Below are 18,710 nucleotides of genomic sequence, written 5' to 3' on the forward strand. Positions count from 1 at the left end.
TTTCTGTTTTTGTTCCTGATGTTACAAACATGAGGTTTATAAGATTATTATGTTTTGTGTCTGTGTCCTTAACTTTGGGTAAAATGACATGTTCTGAAGTCTGCCTGACAACAGGCCTGCGTGAGGGGGCTGTTAAAGATTAAAGGAAGGTCCAGATCATTTTGCTGGGAAGAAGGTTATATGGTATTCACACATGGAGACAATGGCAACAACATTTGTGTTTACAGTGGTTAGACTGCTAGCTTTCAAATCCCCATGAAGGTGTCGACAATGTCAGGTTGTAAGCAGTTATGCTTTAAATTGCCCATTTAATTGCAAGATAGAATAGAAATGGGGTCAAAAAGATAGCTAATTAGCATTTCTACCTGGCTACAAGGTTAATATGTTTTGCATTCCCATGGAGATGGGCTTTGAAAGGGGAAGGGTTTCTAAGGCACCCCTGAAAACTTAGACACAAGCAGTCTGTTAGGATCTGGGAGAGGGAGAGCAGCTATAAGCAGCAAGACACTGTGGTTCACCATGCAGGTATGTGCATGGAAGCTCACACTTAGATTGAGAAAACACAAATTGATGAGTTAAAATGAGGCTAGAAGATTTGCCTAGCTTGCCTTAGAGAAACAGTCCCTGGGGGAGAAAAACCTCACTATGAAAGACAGTTCTGAGATTAAGATACCTGGCTGAGAAAGGAAGAAGAGCAGAAGTAAACCTGGGGGAGGGAAGAATCACTTTGGACTGGTTCTGAGAGAATTGAAAGCTACTTAAAGGACAGTGTAAATTATATATGTTTAACCAATAGTGTTTCTAGTCTTTTGTTACAGTAAAAACCTTAAAACATTAATAGTTGAAGGGATAACATGATAAGATTTAACTGGAAGTTTGGATTTCTTTTTAAAACTTATTGGATCTTTATGGAGGTTGTGACACTAATCATTCATTCTTTGGGTTCCAGCCTCATGGGCTTCTGCATTTGTTTGCATAATGGTGATTGTGCTTCAAAGGTAGTTCATTGATTTGTACAGCAATTTGTAATACCTGGAGGATGTAGGCTGGTGGTATATAACCTGCTTTCGTCTGACCTAGCAGTATAATTAAGCATTCTGTTTTGATTCTGCTCCACAGTAGTTTGATTTATTTTTGAGTGCAGAATCTAGTATCTCACTCGCATCCCTTTCTGCTTTGTCTCTAACTATTTGTAAATTGTCTAATTCAAAGTGTACTTGTATTCACTTTTCCTGCCAACATTAGGATCTTGTAGTTATGTAAATTTTAATCAACCCCTTCTGTTGGCCTTGAGCTGTTTCAACTGCTCCTCTGTTTAATATCATTTGCAAACTTGACCAGTTTACATTTTTCTGTGTAGTATACATTAGCAGAAACCCTGCGTACTCATTATCCACTGGCGATGAAGTGTTCTGCAACATCCATTCATAGGTATGAGGGCAATAAAATTGGAAATTGTGTACCTACACCACATGCACTGGTTCAAGAAGGCAGCTCACCACCACCTTCTCAAGGACAACTAGGGATGGGCAATAAATGCTGGCCCAGCCAGTGAAGGCCACTTCCCATTAATGAATAAAAAAAAATTAGGAACAGGAGTAATCTCAATACTGAATTCTTTGGCATTCCACTGGTATGCTGACATCAGTCCTCTAATGATTAATTGTTTTTTCTTCAGCCAATCCCTTATCAATTTTTTTATTTATTCATTCATGAGATCTGAGCGTCACTGGTTAGGCCAGCATTTATTGCCCATTCTTCAAGAAAAAAAATAAGGAGATTTGTCAGACATTCATTGCCTGCCAAAGTTACATTGGTTATTATTTATTAGATTATTTTGATTCGGATGCTTCATTTGTTCCAATTGACTGTCGTTTTCGACACCTGTTTTGCTCAGTGATTGTTTTGAGGTAGTTGGTCATAGTAAAGTTTATTAATGTTTGCAAAGTAATCTATTCTGAGAAGCCTCTCCAAAGGACGATGTATTTTTATTGATTTTGTAGAAGTACATCTTCGTATCTGAAATATGGTCCAGTTGTTTGTACATGAAAATAATACTGCTTTTCTTTTTTTATAAAAGTTTACTCTGAGTGAGACACCTAATGAGCGTTTCATTGAGTCAGGGTATGCTAAATTGTGATATTCGCAGTTTTGTGAAGTGTTATGCTCATAAGTATAGTATATACAAAACTGTATGCTAAATAGATGTTCTTTGACATTGTTAGGATGTAATTATGTTCCCTCATCTTTTGCTTAGGTTTTTTTTAACTTTATGATTCTGATTTTCATGTTTCGTCTCACTTTGAGGATTGGTGCAGTCCTCATATCCAATTGCATGCTGTTGTATACTTTCCATTTTGCCTTGCCACCCTCTATGTTCCATACATCAGGGCCTGAGCATGCTCTGGGCTTCTATCTGACTTTTCCACAGTGGTTTACTATTGTTGGCACTTCCCACTTTTTGAGTCACTTCAATCTGTCCCATCTTAGCTCACTCTCTGTTTTATTCCTTCCTCCTTGATGTGCATGTTCTTGTTGGCTCTCCACACCTGTCAGCGCCCACACTCCACCCCGTCTTACCCCGCCCATAGTTATTCTCTGAACCTGTTGCTTGCACCCCTTGCTTTCCTCCCTGATCAGATTCCTCAGTGCTTCAACTTCCCTTGCTGCTTCTGTCTGTCCTTGTGTTGCATTTATGTGCATACAACCATATGAATTAGGCGCAGGAGTAGTCCCCTCGAGCCTCCTACGTCATTCAATAAGATCATGGCTGATCTGCATATAACCTCAACCCCACATTCCTACCTACCTCGATAACCTTTCATCCCCTTGTTAATCAAGAATCTATCTAGCTCTGCCTTAAAAATATTCAAAGACTTGGCTTCCACTGCCTTTTGAGGAAGAGAGTTCCAAAGACACTTAACCCTCAGAGAAAAAAACTTTTCTTCACCTCTTTCTTAAATGAGCAACTCCTTATATTTAAACAGCGACCTCTGTACACATAATCAATTCCCTTCACAATAAATGATAACATTTTATTAGCTTTCCTAATTATCTGCTGTACCTGCATACTAACCTTTTGTGATTCATGCATTAGGACACCCAGATCCCTCTGAACCTCAGAGCTCTGCAATCTCTCACCATTTAGATTGAGCTTTTTTTATTCTTCCTGCCAAAATGAACAATTTCACATTTGCCCACGGTATACCCCATTTTGTGAAGACCATTGCCCCCTCACTTAACCTATATGTCACTTTGTAGCCTCCTTACGTCATCTTCACAATTTACTTTCCTACCTATCTTTGTGTTGTCAGCAAATTTAGCCGTTCTTTTGGTCTCTTCATCCAAGTCATTTATATAAATTGTGAAAAGCTGAGGCCCCAGCACTGACCCCTGTGGCACACCACTCGTCACATCCTGCCAACCAGAAAAAGACCTATTTATGCCAACTCTCTGCTTCATGTTAGCTAGCCAATCTTCTATCCATGCCAATATGTCACCCCTGCTCCATGATCTTTTACTTTCTGCATTAGCTTTTGATGTGGCACTTTCTCAAATGCCTTCTGGAAATCTAAGTACAGTACATCCACTGGTCCCCCTTTATCCACAACTCATGTGACTCTTTCAAAGAGCTCCAATAAATTGGTTAAACGTGATTTTCCTTTTATAAAACCATGTTGACTCTGCCTGATAAAAGCAGCCTCCTGAAAATTTTTTAAAAAATTGAACAATCTTCGGTCACAGGTGCTTACCCCTCCCTGGTGTGTTCCTTGTTGCTCATAGCAAACCTTTTTGGCAGAGGATGCTGCATTATTCTCCAAGCCTGTTCATCACTTACACAGATTTATTTTTTTAACCAGAATACCCCTCCCAGCCTGCTGGCTATTTTGCTGATGATGCAGCACACAGCCAGGAGAGGAATCAGTGTTTGGGGATGGTGCCTTCTCTCTTGAAGGTTTTTGCATGCTTCAGTTAGCCCTTAGGCTTCCAAATCGAGACCCCATTGCTCCCTTGGTTAAAGTTTCCATTATTTTGGTTTGCTGCCTGAATTTGTGATGTTAGCTGGGATGCTCATTGTACTGTTGGCAGAGCATCTGCAGGCTATTTGAGCATGTTTTATTTTTTGCCAAGTTTCATACCAGTTCCTACCCCCACTGATAAAAACAAAAAACTGCAGATGCTGGAAATCCAAAACAAAAACAGAATTACTTGGAAAAACTCAGCAGGTCTGGCAGCATCGGCGGAGAAGAAAAGAGTTGACGTTTCAAGTCCTCGTGACTCGAAACGTCAACTCTTTCCTACCCCCACTGAATTTGTGCTTCCATTCCTATTTCTGACTCCCCCATTTCCCCCCATTATACCACTGAGACCTCTGGCTTTTGCCAAGTTTAAATAAAAGCCTCTGATGAAAGCAGTCTACTTGTATGCAAAGAGAAACTTTCAAATGACTTATCAGTAGCCATCTGACATTCAACTGATTTGGCCACTGTTAATTCGAAGACCAGCCAGTTAATTCTTTTGTACTTTCTGTACTAGTAAATGGTATAATTCCTAGCCTGATTTCACAGTCTGAAATACTGTCAGAAATGCAATGGATAAATTTAAAGGAAATGGAGCAGTTGTGGCCTTTAGCCAGAAGTTGGGGAGTATGGATGTTTTAATGATAAGACACCGAATTTCATCTCTAATTCTCAATTTGGCAAGTTTCTGATACTTGCTGGGATACCTGAACTGATTTCTGTAAGAAGTGTGCATTCTGCAACATCAGGCTATCTGTCTCACAGGAGTCTCTTATGTGCATAATAGTTTTTCTCTTTCAATTATTTATTGCATGTATATAGCACCTTTCATGACTTCAGGGTGTCCCAAAGCAATTGAGAGTGAAGTGTTTTTGAAGTTTCATCACTTTTACTGTGGGGTAAGCATGGCATCCAATTTTCACAAAGTGAGGTCTTACGAACTGCATTGAGGTAATTGACTAGATTGTTGGTTTTAGTGGTGCTGATTGAGGTGCATGCTAGGTTCTAGCAATGCTAGAAGAGCTCCCCAGTTTTTCAGTTTCTTCCACAAGATTCTAAATGGGTAGATGGAGTCTCAGTGTAAAGTCTCATTCAAAATAATGTACCTCTGACTAGTGCAATACTTGCTTAGTACTGCACTGAAGGGTTGACCTAGATTGTGGTTGAGTTTATGGAGTGGGATTTCAACCTACAATTGAGCTGAATGTTATCACTGAGCCTAGGCTAATGCCCAAGGATATGGGACAGATCAAAAATACATGCAGATGAATTATGGAAGATGTTAACTTTAAAGAAGTTTCTCCTGAATTTTTTATTGGGTTTATTATATTTATCATCCCGGTTTTGAATTCCCTACAAGTGGATAGTGGATACTCTATTAAATCCTTTTCAACTTTTTGTTAATATATAAATAATACTTCAGCTTGTTTTCTAGGTGCCAGAAATAATCCACACGGGAAGGTTTTTTGAACTTCTGATGCTGGTCAACTGAAAATCTCGCTGGAGTTTTACTTAAACTGTTAACCAGCCATGTCTTATGGAAAAAATAATGATAACTTGGGAGAAACGGATCTATCTTCAGAGGCACACCAACTTGCTCAAGTTATAAGTTCCAACATCCAGAAGATTGCACAAAATTGTAAGTTACAAAATATCTTCCTTTCTAGTAGACAACTAATTAATTTGCAAACACAAATTTACTATTGTAACCTAGCAAGAATAAAGAAACAGACTATGTTGTAGATGGTTGGTAGTATAGATCTTGAATGTTGTTGAAAAGAGAGACACATTGCCGAAGCTTTTCATCCTGCACTCATCAGGACAAACTCAAGAATGCCAAATTTCAAACAATCACGACAATTTATGCGATAAGAGACAAGGGCAATGATTGGCTGGCAAGTTGACTCTGGCCAAGATGTTGCCATGAAGAAAGCAAAAAGGAACTATAGACCCCTTTGGAGGACCCTGGACAAAATACACAAAGGACTAGTTAACAAAATTGAGGCTTATGGAATAGGAGGGTCAGTGCCCAATTAGATATTCAAAAATTGGCTTAAGGATAGAAAACAGCAAGTCATGGTAGTTGGTAGTTCTTTGGACTGGACACTGGTAGATAATGGTGCTCCTCAAGGAACACTGCTTTTTTTGTAAATGACTTGGATCTTGGAATACAGAGTAAAATTTCAAAATTTGAGCTTTATACCAAACTTGCAGTATTCTACTTGGGGCTTTACCAGAGCTTTTTTTATAAAGGCTCAGCATAACTGCCTTGCTTTTGCATTCAATGCCTATATTTATGAAGCCCAAATATATCTGTGCTTTGCTAACCACTTTCTCACAATGCCCTGCCGCCTTCAAAGATTTGATGCGCATGCGTCCCCTGCCCGCCACCCCTGCCAAGCCCCTCTGTTTCTGCACACTCCTGTGCCATTAAGTTTATATTGCATCTTCCTAACCCTTCTGCCAAATGCATCAAATTACACTTCTCTGCATTAGGTTCTGTCTGCCACTTGTCTGCCCAGTCTGCTGATTTACCTATGTCCTGATGCAGGTGATTGGTATCATCCTCACTGTTTGTTGATCCTCCAGGTTTGGTATTATCAGCAATTTTTAAAAATTTTACTCCAGATTCTAGTCATTTATATATAACGCAACATTGTTCCTAGCACTAACCCTTGGGGAACACAACTTTCTACCACCCTCTAGTCCGAAAAACAACCATCTACCATGACTCGCTGCTTTCTGTCCTTAAGCCAAATTTTTTCACCTAATTGGACACTGATTTTCCTATCCACAAGCTTCGATTTTGGAAACCAGTATTTTATGTGGTACTTTGTCAAATGCTTTCTCAAAACCCATAAGACAACATCCACTGCATTCCCTTCATCAACCTTGTCTGCTGCATCAACAGTTCAATTAGATTAGTTAGACATGATCTGCCTTTTAAAAATCCATGCTAGTTCTCCTTAAATTACTGAAACCTCTCCAAGATGACTTTTTTCACTAATTATAAATTTCAAAACCTCACCCACCACTGATGTTAATCCAGCTGGCCTGTAGTTGTTAGGACTGTCCTTGCGTTCTCTTTTTTTTTGAATAAGTGTGTTTTCAAGGATGGGGGCTCTTTTAGTTGAAATATTAGGCTGGAAAGGCTGGTGGTATTCTCCTTGGAAAAAACAAGATTATGGGGAGATTTGATAGAGGTGTACAAGATTATGACAGGCTTGGGTAAGGGAGGCAAGGAAAAATTCTTCCCATTAACTGAAGGTACAAGGGCTAGGGGATACATTTAAGATTTTGGCCAAGAGATGCAGGGGAATCTGAGGAAGAACTTTTTTATGTAGCATGGTAATGATCTGGAACTCGCTGCCCATGAGGGTGGTGGAATTGGAAGCGGTCAGTGATTTCAAAAGGAAATTGTATGGGTATTTGAAGGAAGTAAACTTGCAGGGTTACAGCAATTGAGCTGGGGAGTGGAACTGATTGGATTGCTGTGGCATGGACTTGATGGGTTGAATGGCTGCCTTTTGTACTGTAAATTACTGTGGACTCTGACAGTTTTCTGAGGGCTCTGAGCTTTGAATGCTTGTATTCCTGACTTGCTTTGCATATGCAGTCTGTACAAGATGATTACATTCATAGCTATCAAGTTGGAGGGAGGGGGTGATTGTACTAGGGAGGTTGACGATAAAAAATCGTTCTTCATGGGTCTATAAATTTGCCACTGGTTTTTAGAGAACTGGATTTATCAGTGTAAGTGCCAAGGCACGGATTCTGAATTAAAATGATGCCAGCACAAAAGTAGTGCAAAAACAGTTTGTATTTACTTAGTGTCTTTAGTGTTCCAAGACACTTTTGAAATTGGAGAAAAATGTATGCCAAGCTAAAGAAAAAAATATTAGAAGGGGCAACCAGAAGCTTGCGTTAGGAAGTGGGTATTAGGGAGGATCTTGAGAATGAAGAAATATGGCAGGTTTGAGTTAATTAAGGATAACTGGCATAGATTTGTAAAAGGCAGATCATAAAATAACTGAAATCACAGCTGCTTCAATGCAAGGACGTATTTAGGCTATGGCAAAATACTTTGGCCACATGCATTAATTTTAGTAAAATGCCTTGCACACAATATAGATAATGATCAGCTTATTCTACAACAGTGTACTCTTTGAATATAATTTGTTTAAAGGGAACCTTCAATTCCTGGTTATTGAATTAATTGTAATTTATTCCCATTAGTGATAAAACTTGTATTTTTTTGCCTTTGGCTTCACACAAAATTAGGCATATCATGTCATAGAATTTAATCTGCATAAAATGCCTCATACTCCAATGTAGTATATTTGTTGCCTTAATTTTTTTTTAACACTGTGATCCTTCTGGTCTATAGTTCTGTGACTAAAACGTTCAGTTAGTGATTTATCCCTAAGTCTCTGCCAGTGCTTATACAACTAACTGAAAGGGGTGCATAAGAATGGACTAGTGTGTTTTTATTCTCTCTTTAGATTATTTGTCTCTATGGCCATCCTTGTAGTGTATAGATGAACTTGGAGTTGGTGTGAAGTGTTTTCTGGTCCACATCAATGCAAACCTGGCAGTGTCACTCAAGTCAGGTTGATGATCTGGCTGAGCACCTTGGGTGGAGAAATGCAAGATCACCTTCAGTTAGTTGGTGTTTGTATCTGTACAAGTTACTGAAACTATGCAATGTCTTATACAAGGTGTGTATATGAGAATAAATAACAATTTTTACTTAAGGGCATGGTAATTTATTGGTGTGGTGTCAGATTAACAGCCCAAAGGTCACGTCTGTATTTCTGCCTGTCAAAGTATGAAAATAAATTAGCAAAACTGGTAATTTGTGGATTTAGATGAAAAATATGTCATAATAGATGACAGATTATAGTTTTTTAAAAAAAGCAATTGGTTCACTAATGTTCTGCAGAAAAGAGATTGGACCTCCCATCTGGTCAGGCAAGCCTACATATGACTGTAGCTCCACGCTATTTAATTGACTTAGTGACCTGTGGCAACTAGGGATGGTCATGCTGTGCCATTCTTGCTGACATCCTATGAAGAAAGTAATGTTTTTATAAAAAGGCTGGAACACTAGGTTTTGGATGCACTAGTGGAAAGTTTAAGTTGACATTAACAATTCACAGCAGTTCAGCATCTTGTATATTTTCATTCATACCACCAGAGGACGGTAATAGTATAAACTTTGCAATTACAATTACAAAATGTTGCAGAGAAAAAGAAAATGTTAGAAATCTGAAGTTTATGTTCTGGAAATGTGCAGCAGATTTATCAGTCCCCAAGAAGAGGTTAACAGTTGTAGGTAGAAATCCTTTGTCAAGAGGTGGTCATCATATTGTATCTTTGCACTCTGCCCCTCCGTGATACCATACATACCTTGGCTTTATCGTTGTATTTGGTAAGGTCAGTAGCATTACAGGACATGGACTGAAGTTTGGCAGCAGAGCAGATTGCTTGATCAACCTTGGACTATCAAATTTCCTAGCCATTTTACAGATATGCACAAAAGTTAAAATGTGCATGTGTAAACATGACTAATAAAATCACAGATTGAGCAGCATTGATTAATAATGTTTAAATTTATTAGTCAATACAATTTTACACACCTTGATTTTCAATCAATTTGATAATGTGTTAGGCAGCATTGTCTTCTGATGACCTGTCTGATGTGTAAGATTGGATGTCTAGGATGTGACTGGCATATTGCAAGCTATCTTAATTAGACCCTTCTATACTGAAAGCAGATGGTCATTGAGTGACTGAAGAAATTTGGCGCAATGGGTACTAGCAGGTGTGAGCCCAGATATGCGTACATGTGCGCATATATAGTGACTATTGTTTACCACTTTGGGCTATAAAGAGGCAAACAGTTGTTGCTGAAATTTTGCAGTCCGACTGGAGAAACCCCTGTTTGGGGTATGGTTTGTCATTACTTTACACCCAGTGGTGTTCAGAAGTTCCTGTTCTCTATTGTCCTCCCAGCAAATGATTATACAAATGTTTCTTAATGTCAAACAAACGACCAGTTCTGTCGAAGGGTCATGAGGACTCGAAACGTCAACTCTTTTCTTCTCCGCCGATGCTGCCAGACCTGCTGAGTTTTTCCAGGTAATTCTGTTTTTGTTTTTGACCAGTAACTATCCTTTTTCAGGAAAGGAGACGAGCTTGATTTCTGGAATTGAACTGGTTGGTATACAAATAGTTGCTTAGTAGTGCAGAACTTGAGAATTAACCCCCGCCCCCCACACCTAAAAAGAGAGATGCTGTTGAAGCTTTTAGTTTTGCACTTATCAGGACAGATGCAAGAATGCCAAAATTCAGAGGGAGTAACAATTGAGATGGGTGCTGATTGGTTAGCAAGCTGACTCTGATTTGTCGAGGTGTTTCCATTGAGAATGCTGGGACCCATCCTTTTTTTGAATTAAACAGAAGCATGGGGGCGCAATAGTTCCCTGGTGCATTCTCGATGGCAATGCCTCAAACCAGTCAGAGTTGACTTGCCAACCAATCAGCACCCTTTTCTCATGCAGTATAAATTGTTGTTGTCTTTAAATTTTGGCATTTTTTTCATCTGTCCTGATGTTGCAAGACCAAAAGCTTCGACAACATGTCTCTCTCTTTCAGCAATGCTCCTGAACTGACTGGCTTCAAGGTGACCTGCCTTGCAATGGGAGATCAGAACTATATTGATCTTATGGTGAAATTGATAATCTTATGCCTAAAACAGGCAAATCTACAGTATTTTCAGGGTGCCTGACACTATTAGGTTAGCCACCTTGGCTTTTTAATGAGACTTGGAGGAGTGAACCTGCAACTCACACTAGACCAGTAAATCATTGTCATTTGGTTGTATCTGTCGATTCTTTATACCTCCTGTAAAATTAGTTTTGCCTTCAAGATTATCATTTGCTGGAAATTGTTTATTTTGTTTTAAGTATCTTAATTCAATATTTGATAACTTTTCACTTCAGCTGCAGAAATCAAGAAGATTTTAAGCTACTTTGGAAAACCTCAGGATAATGTAGAACTTCGACAGCAGCTGTGAGTATTATGCATAAATATAAATTCTAGATTCTTTAATCAGAGCAATGAAAATTTAGAGATCAGAAAGAGGTGTTCATAATTGAGTTTTGACTAGTAAATTTGGAAAAGTTATTTCCATTGGCTGGTGAGTTGACAACACAGGGGCAAAGATTTAGGATAGTCAAAATAAGGAAGGTATGTGGTTAGAATTTTTTTAAAGTTAAGACTTGGAGTGACTTCCCAAAAACTGGAAGCAGAGAATCCATGGCAGCTATTAAAGCTGAAGTGGACACATTTTTGAAAAAGATAAGTTGAGAAGGGCAGGAGTATGGACTAATTAGCTCTAAGAAAACCGCCTAGCCCAGACGTAATGGGTCATTGACCCCTTTCTGTGTTATATCATTCTGAGACATAATTGAGAATGGCGATGTCCTACAAGAGAATATTAAGAAGATTAGGCCTACATTCCCTGGATCTTAGAAGAATGAAAGGTGATCTAATTGAAGCATATACAATTGTTAAGAGGTTTGACAGGGTAAATGCTGAGCAAATGTTACCCAGACTAGGAAATCTAGAACACAACACAGCCTCAGACCTAAAGTGTCAGCCATTTAAGGCTGAGATGAAGAGAAATTTCTTCACTGTTTGTGAATCTTTGGAATTCTCTTCCCCAGGGAGCTGTGGATACTAAGTTGCTGAGCATATTCTGGGATATGGGAATATGCAGGAAAGTAGAGTTCCTGGAAGATCAACCATGATCTTGCTGAATGGCAGAGCAGAATAGAAGCCTGCTTTTATTTTTTATACCCTTAAGCATAACAAACTTGGATTTTAACTTTCTTTTTAACTTTTTTTTAAAAAGTGGACTTTTATTTTTTATTTGTACTTTCAGTTTGTGACTTTGTGGTAATGGTCATGCTCCTGTAACGTTGCTTCATCATTCTTTTGTATATAATCATGATATAGAATACACTTCAATACGATTCCTGACATGTAGTGCCATTGGTTTATCCTTCCAGGACAGGGTTTACTTTCCTTATTAAAATCTGAAAGGGAATTGAAGGTTGTAATCTAAGTAACATTGTGTTTCAGGTGGCTTTTACAAACTGCTCAGTTGTAACATTATTTATATATTGATCCTTTGAGTTCCTACCAATAATTCTTTTTATACCATAAATATTTCTATTTTAAATACTTTACAGAAATATTTTTGTATCGGCAAACCTTGACATTGCTCTGGAGTTCTCAACATTGACTTTGGAACCCATTAAGTCTCATGGCTTTGAGTGAAACACTGCTAACAATTATTACCTGTCATTGCCTCCTCCTCAGCCACTCCCCCTCTTGCCTCTCCTGTCCCACCTTTCCAAATGAATAATCAGTGGTCTCGAACACTACTTGGAAGAAGCCATAAGGGAAGCAAGGTCACACAGCTGAAACACTCGAGTGCATTGTATCAGTGACAAAGCTGGCCAGGTCCTGACAACACAGTTGCTAGACTGAAGCCTGCATTGGATAGTGAGGGAACTGACATAAAGGGATAACCTGATCAGTCTCGTTCTTGCTGATATACCTGCCCATGATAGCTTAGGCATTACACAGACCTTGTGGAGACAGTCTGACCATCACAGTGAAGACACCCTTCAGCGTGTAGTGAAACAGACTTAGAATGCATCTAGCAACCCAAAACTGAGACACTGCATGTCTTTAGCAGCAGCAGAATTATAGACCACCACTACCTGTTAACCACACAACCTGGATCATCATTCAATTTGCCTGCATCAACTTTGGTTCACTGGGAAGTGTAGAAGGGTGTGGCAGGAGAAGCACCAATCATACTTTAAAATGAGGTCGCACAAAACACATGGCTTACCTGATGCTAAGCACAAAAAGTGACATGTTGTTATAGATGTTAACTGAACCCAAAATCAACGAGAAGAGTTTTCTAGCCCTCTCATACCAGTCAAGAATGGTTGTGAACTGGCAGATTACTAAAGGCTGCACATATCTTTCCACGGTCAATTATGGAGCCCAACCCGTGATTACAGGATGAAAGGCTAAAGTGTCCTCCCAAAATTGCCAAAGTCATTGCCGCTGGTATTTGATTTACTCAATGTGATATTTGGCAGTGGCTCAGTGCACTGGATACACTAAAAGACAATGCATCCTAGTAACATTACTGGCCATAGCACTGAAGACATATTCAACAGAATAGACACCCCTCAAACTAAGCAAGTCTAGTGCAGCCATGATGTGAACATTTACCAGACCATGTAGAAAATTCTCAGATTATTTTATTCACTCAGGGACTGGCAGAACCGGCATTTATTGCCCATCCCATACTGCCTTTTAGAAGATGGTGGTAAGCTGCCCCCTTGAATACAACTAAATGGCTTACTAGGGCTAAGAATCTGGAGTCACACGTGGTCCAAACTGGGTGAGGACATGTGACAGGACCAGGTGGGTTTATATGAAAATCTGGTTGTCTCATGGTCATCGCTATTGATACAAGCTGCTTGTTCTAATTCCAGATTGATTTAATTAATTGAATTTAAATTTCCTAGCTACCCTGGTGAGACTTGAACTTCTATCTCCTGATCATTTGTTCAAACCTCTGGATTACTAATTCAGTAACGCAACATGATACTACTGTACCTTTTTGTACCTGCTTTCCACAGGTGGCAGAGCAAGTCTAAATAAATTAACATTGAATCAGCCTTCTCCCTATCACCAGCAAAGCAATAGAAGTCTGTAGAACAATCCAATAAAACTCACCGCCAATAGCATGCTCCCTTCCTTATTTTGACTATCCTAAATCTTTGCCCTCGTGTTATTAACTCACCAACCCAGATCTTGTCATGCCCCTGGTCCAGACAATTGGGTTTAGTGCACAGACTATCCATTCCTTATTACACAGGCATGTGAACTTGAGATAGGGCTGTATGATAATTTTTATTGATGAACAGTAATGCAACTCATGACCTGATACAAAAATTACTAGAAGGGAACTCATGGAGTTTGTCAACTGTGTATTCCAGACTACTCTTGCTAGCCCTATATAAGAGTAGCTGGAAGTGCTCCATTGTGCCAAACTTTTAATATGGTTAATAATGCAAGCATTCCTCCTACGTGCAGTTTATATATATGGCTCTATCAATGTATGGACCTCCTAAACACATGCTAATTATTGTTATCATTTGTTTATTGATCTTTGGACATTCTCCATTCATGAACAATTGCATTTGCCCTGGATAACTTTTATTTACATATTTCTCTCCGATATTTACTATGGAGAGCCCAATTTTCCTTTAAAACTCTTTCTGGTTTCTCAGACATGTGGGTACTGTTGAGCAATTAAAATTCCACGTTTGCACAATCCCACACCTGACAGCTAGTCCCTGCATCCCTAATCCAGAGATTAATTTATTTCTATTTAACACATATGGCTATTATAATGTAACCCCATATAATGCTAGCTATTCCAGTTGGTTTACCTACTCTTACAGAGACATGGATATAGGAGCTAACTGTCAAAAGGAGAAGTGAGAGCAGCTGCCCTTGTCATCAAGACAGCATTGAACTGAGTTTGTCACCAACCAAAGCTTGAGGTCAATGGGAAAATCCTCCAGTGGCTGAAGTTGCAATGGATGCACAGGAAGAGGGTTATTAGCTCAAGGCATTGCTTCAGGAGTTCCTCAAGCTGGGATCTTTGGTTCAATCAACTGCTTTACCAGTGATGTTGGTTCTTTTGTATGGTCAAGAATGGAGCTGTTCACTGATCCCAGAGTGCTAGGCTCATTTCGCAGCTCCCTGATAATGAAGCTTAGGCCAAGATGCAACAGGTCTTGCATGACAGAGGCTTGGGCTGACAAGTAGCAAGTGACGCTTAAACTATAAATGCTAACAAATGAGCAGTTGAAGCTTCCACCCTGACATTCAATGTTCAAGCTGAACACCATCCTGGACTGCGTATTTTGCTTGATTGACATCCCTGTCAATGAATTCACCTATGCTTTAAGGCTGCAGGATGCTATGGTGTAACTTGAAGTTACATTGAAAGTACCTCCAAGCCCTTGACTTTATAGCAACAAGAAAGGCAAGAGCAGCAATATCAGGAACGCTATCACCTCTAAGGTTCACCTGGTATTCTGACTTGGAAGTAAGCTTCTGTTTCTTCAATATTGATGAGAAAGAATCCTAGAATTCCATACCTATTGTCATTATGAGTAGCACAAGAATTTGCAACAGTTCAGGAAGAAGGTCCATCAGACTTGCTATTGATAAGCAATAAATGTAGCCTTGCTAACATAGCCTAAATCTAGAGAACAAACTGAAAATTATTGGGTGTGTACACTTGAATATACAGTGAAGCTTTAGATCTAACTACGCAATCAGTGAATGTTGATATGCAGTACCAACGTTTCTCTGTTATGTTTCTTTAACTGATTTTGATAGGACTGTCAAAAACTATATGTTGTCGACAATTGCTGCTGATCCTTGCTACATTGTTAATTTGTGTTAAATGTTTTCTTCCAATCCTAGTCAGCAAAAGCAGCAGCTAGTCAACCATCTTGCTAAAGAAACTGAGAGGAACATAAAGGAATTTGGATCACTAAAATATGCTAATGAACAGGTAAGAGGTTTTTCACCACATGGATGTATCGAACATCCTTGACCCTTATTGAGGACATTCTGTCTATGAATTCATAGCCATTAACGAGAAAATAAACTCCACAACCCCAAGACTACAATGTTTGAAAATTAATGAGCATTAATTATAAAACATTGCAGTTTTATTAACTTAATTTCAATATTTGTAAGTAAAAGCATTTTAAGAGGAATTTTAAAACATTTCTGAAGAAGGGTCACACAGACTTGAAACCTTAACTCCGTTTCTCACTCCACAGATGCTGTTAGACCTGCTGAGTTTTTCTAGCATTTTCTGTTTGTTTGATTTCCAGCATTCACAGTATTTTGCTTTTAAAATATTTGAGTTTACTTAGATTTAAATATATATTTAAACATGTATTTAAGTAATAGTGAAAAAGGCTTTGTGTCCATTTTCTCTCCGTAGTAATTTTGTGGATGTGACTATTGGCTTGAAGCATTTTAAATTGCAAATACAAATTAATTTCACCATCAATTTCTCAGTTTCTGTGTAAACTACAACTCATTTACAAAATGAACTGTATCATTTAGGATCATCATGACTATTTTGAAATGTGCCTTCATTTTTAGTACACGCTATTTTTATTTGCAGCGACAAAGAAAGCTAATGAAAGATCGTTTAGTAGCAGAATTCACTACAGCATTGACCAATTTCCAAAGAATCCAACGAGAAGCTGCTGAAAAGGAAAAAGAATTTGTAGCAAGAGTACGTGCTGGATCACGCCTGTCAGTAAGTATTCAGTATATATTAACACTATTTAAGGAAAGGACCAAGCAGACTGCTTGATTGGCACCCCTTCCACAAATTTAAACATTCATTGTCTCCACTACTTACCCACATACCCACAGTGGCAGCAATGTGTACCATGTATGAGATTTGCTGCATCAACTTACCAAGCCCCCTCTACCACCCTTGTTAATTAAGAATCTATCTAGCTCTGCCTTAAAATATTCAAAGACTCTGCTTCCACTGCCTTTTGAGGAAGAGAGTTGCAAAGACTCACGACCACCTGACAGAAAAAATTTCCCCTCGTCTCTGTCTTAAATGAGCGACCCCTTATTTTTAAATAGTGACCTCTGGTTCTAGACCATCCCACTAGTGGAAACATCTTCTCCACATCCACTCTGTCAAGACCACTCAGGATCTTAAAGGTTTCAATTAATTTGCCTCTTACTCTTATAAACTCCAGTGGATACAAGCCTAACCTGTTCAACCGTTTCTCATAAGACAACCCACCCATTCCTAGTATTAGTCTAGCAACCCTTCTCTGTACTGCTAACTCATTTTACATATTTCCTTAAATAAGGAGACCAATACTGTACACAGTACTCCAGATGTGGTCTCACCAGTGCCCTGTACAACTGAAGCATAATCTCTACACTTTTGTAATTAATTCCTTTCACAATAAACAATAACATTATGATTGGCTTTCCTAATTACTTGCTGTACCTGCATATGAGCCTTTTGTGATTTATGCACTAGGACAAGCAGATCCCTTTGAATCTGAGCTCTGCAATTTCTGACCATTTAGATAACAAACTTTTTTATCCTTCCTGCCAAAATGGACAATTTCACATTTGCCACATTATGCTCCATTTGCCAGATCTTTGCCCACTCACATAACCTATCTATGTCACTTTGTAGCCTCCTTATGTCCTCTTCACAACTTACTTCCCTACCTATCTTTGTCTCATCAGCAGATTTAGCAATCATTCCTTCGATCCCTTCATCCAAGTCATTGATATAAATTCTAAAACGTTGAGCCCCAGCACTGATCCCTGTGGCACACCACTCGTCACATCCTGCCAACCAGAAAAAGACACTCTGCATTCTGTTAGCTAGCCAATCTTCTATCCATGCCAATATGTTACCCCTTACACAATGAGCTTTAATTTTCTACAATAACCTTTGATGTGGCACCTTATCAAATGCCTTCTGGAAATTTTGAGGAAGAGAATTATTAGTTACTTGATTGCTTTAAGGAGTTGGAGAGAAATTTGAGTTTTATTGGCTTATTCAGTTGTTTTTTTTGCCTCTTCCAGAAGATTGTGCGGTTAGGGTGCGTCAGTTGTGTCTTTGGTTAAATCATTGTCATGGCATGGTGGACATGATGGCTGCTTCCTGCCATTTTCAAGCATTAATTGGTAGCTGAGTTTTTAAGGCATATTATGTAGCGGATTTTTGGCAGCTGTTACCTTGAATTGCAGAATGGATTGCCCACCCATTGTAGTGGTGTTGGTATGCCTGGGAAACTGATAGGAAATGCATTGGTTCGTCAATTGGAACGTACAGGAAGCACTTATCATAACTGTTGTGCTGCCAAGTTGTTGTATCTTAATTATAAGTGCAGTATGAATGAACTAATTAACTGGTCCTGTCCCTCAAACATTTAGATAATGAGTTTTCTCACCTCCTGTTAGGGGGCATGCAACTTTTTGCTGGTGATAAAGACTGTTTTAAAATCAGCATCAAGAGGCAAAGTGGAAAATCTTAATGGCTTCCCTGAGGTGATTGTGCACTTCTGTCTTGTTTACAGTAATGATGCCCAGGTCCAGCTGCTTGGAGACTTTGTTCAAATAAAACCTCAAACTTCAACCTAAGTAGTTGATGAATGTATACAAGTGTATTGTAATGGATATTTAGGTTTCTTAAATGTTTCCTTTGTAAAATTAGCATTGATATTAACTTAGACTCCAGAAATTTTATTTACCATCCCTTGGCCACATATTAAAACCAGATGAAAACTCAGCTAAGAATTCAACATTCACTTCAGTTTGAATCCTGAACTGATTACAGTTAATTTATAGGTCCATTCACAGAGCAGGGCTGATCCCATCAGAATTTCTGAGGCCAAACTAATTTGATTAGTTTCATTGAGCTCATTGTCCATATTGGGCTTGATGCTAGGAACTTACTGGGTGAGTTGGTGACAAAAAATCTCATCAACTTTGGGGAAAATTTGGTGG

General features: G+C 38.9%; 1 protein-coding gene across 3 annotated transcripts in view; it reads left to right on the forward strand.

Annotated features, from left to right (window-relative positions):
* LOC121278470 (syntaxin-7-like) overlaps positions 1-18,710 on the forward strand; it is a 50,794-nt gene that overhangs the window by 10,237 nt on the left and 21,847 nt on the right. For 2 of the 3 annotated variants that reach the window (XM_041188931.1, XM_041188933.1), the window contains exons 2-5: positions 5,455-5,658; positions 11,024-11,093; positions 15,618-15,708; positions 16,336-16,473. In XM_041188931.1, the coding sequence (XP_041044865.1) occupies positions 5,550-5,658; positions 11,024-11,093; positions 15,618-15,708; positions 16,336-16,473 (408 nt within the window). In that variant the 5' untranslated portion in view covers positions 5,455-5,549. Of the gene's footprint in view, positions 1-5,442; positions 5,659-11,023; positions 11,094-15,617; positions 15,709-16,335; positions 16,474-18,710 lie in introns of all 3 variants that reach the window. The other variant, XM_041188932.1, reaches the window with a different exon arrangement.

The sequence above is a fragment of the Carcharodon carcharias genome, chromosome 5, assembly GCF_017639515.1.
Source record: "Carcharodon carcharias isolate sCarCar2 chromosome 5, sCarCar2.pri, whole genome shotgun sequence".
NCBI classification, from domain to species: domain Eukaryota; kingdom Metazoa; phylum Chordata; class Chondrichthyes; order Lamniformes; family Lamnidae; genus Carcharodon; species Carcharodon carcharias.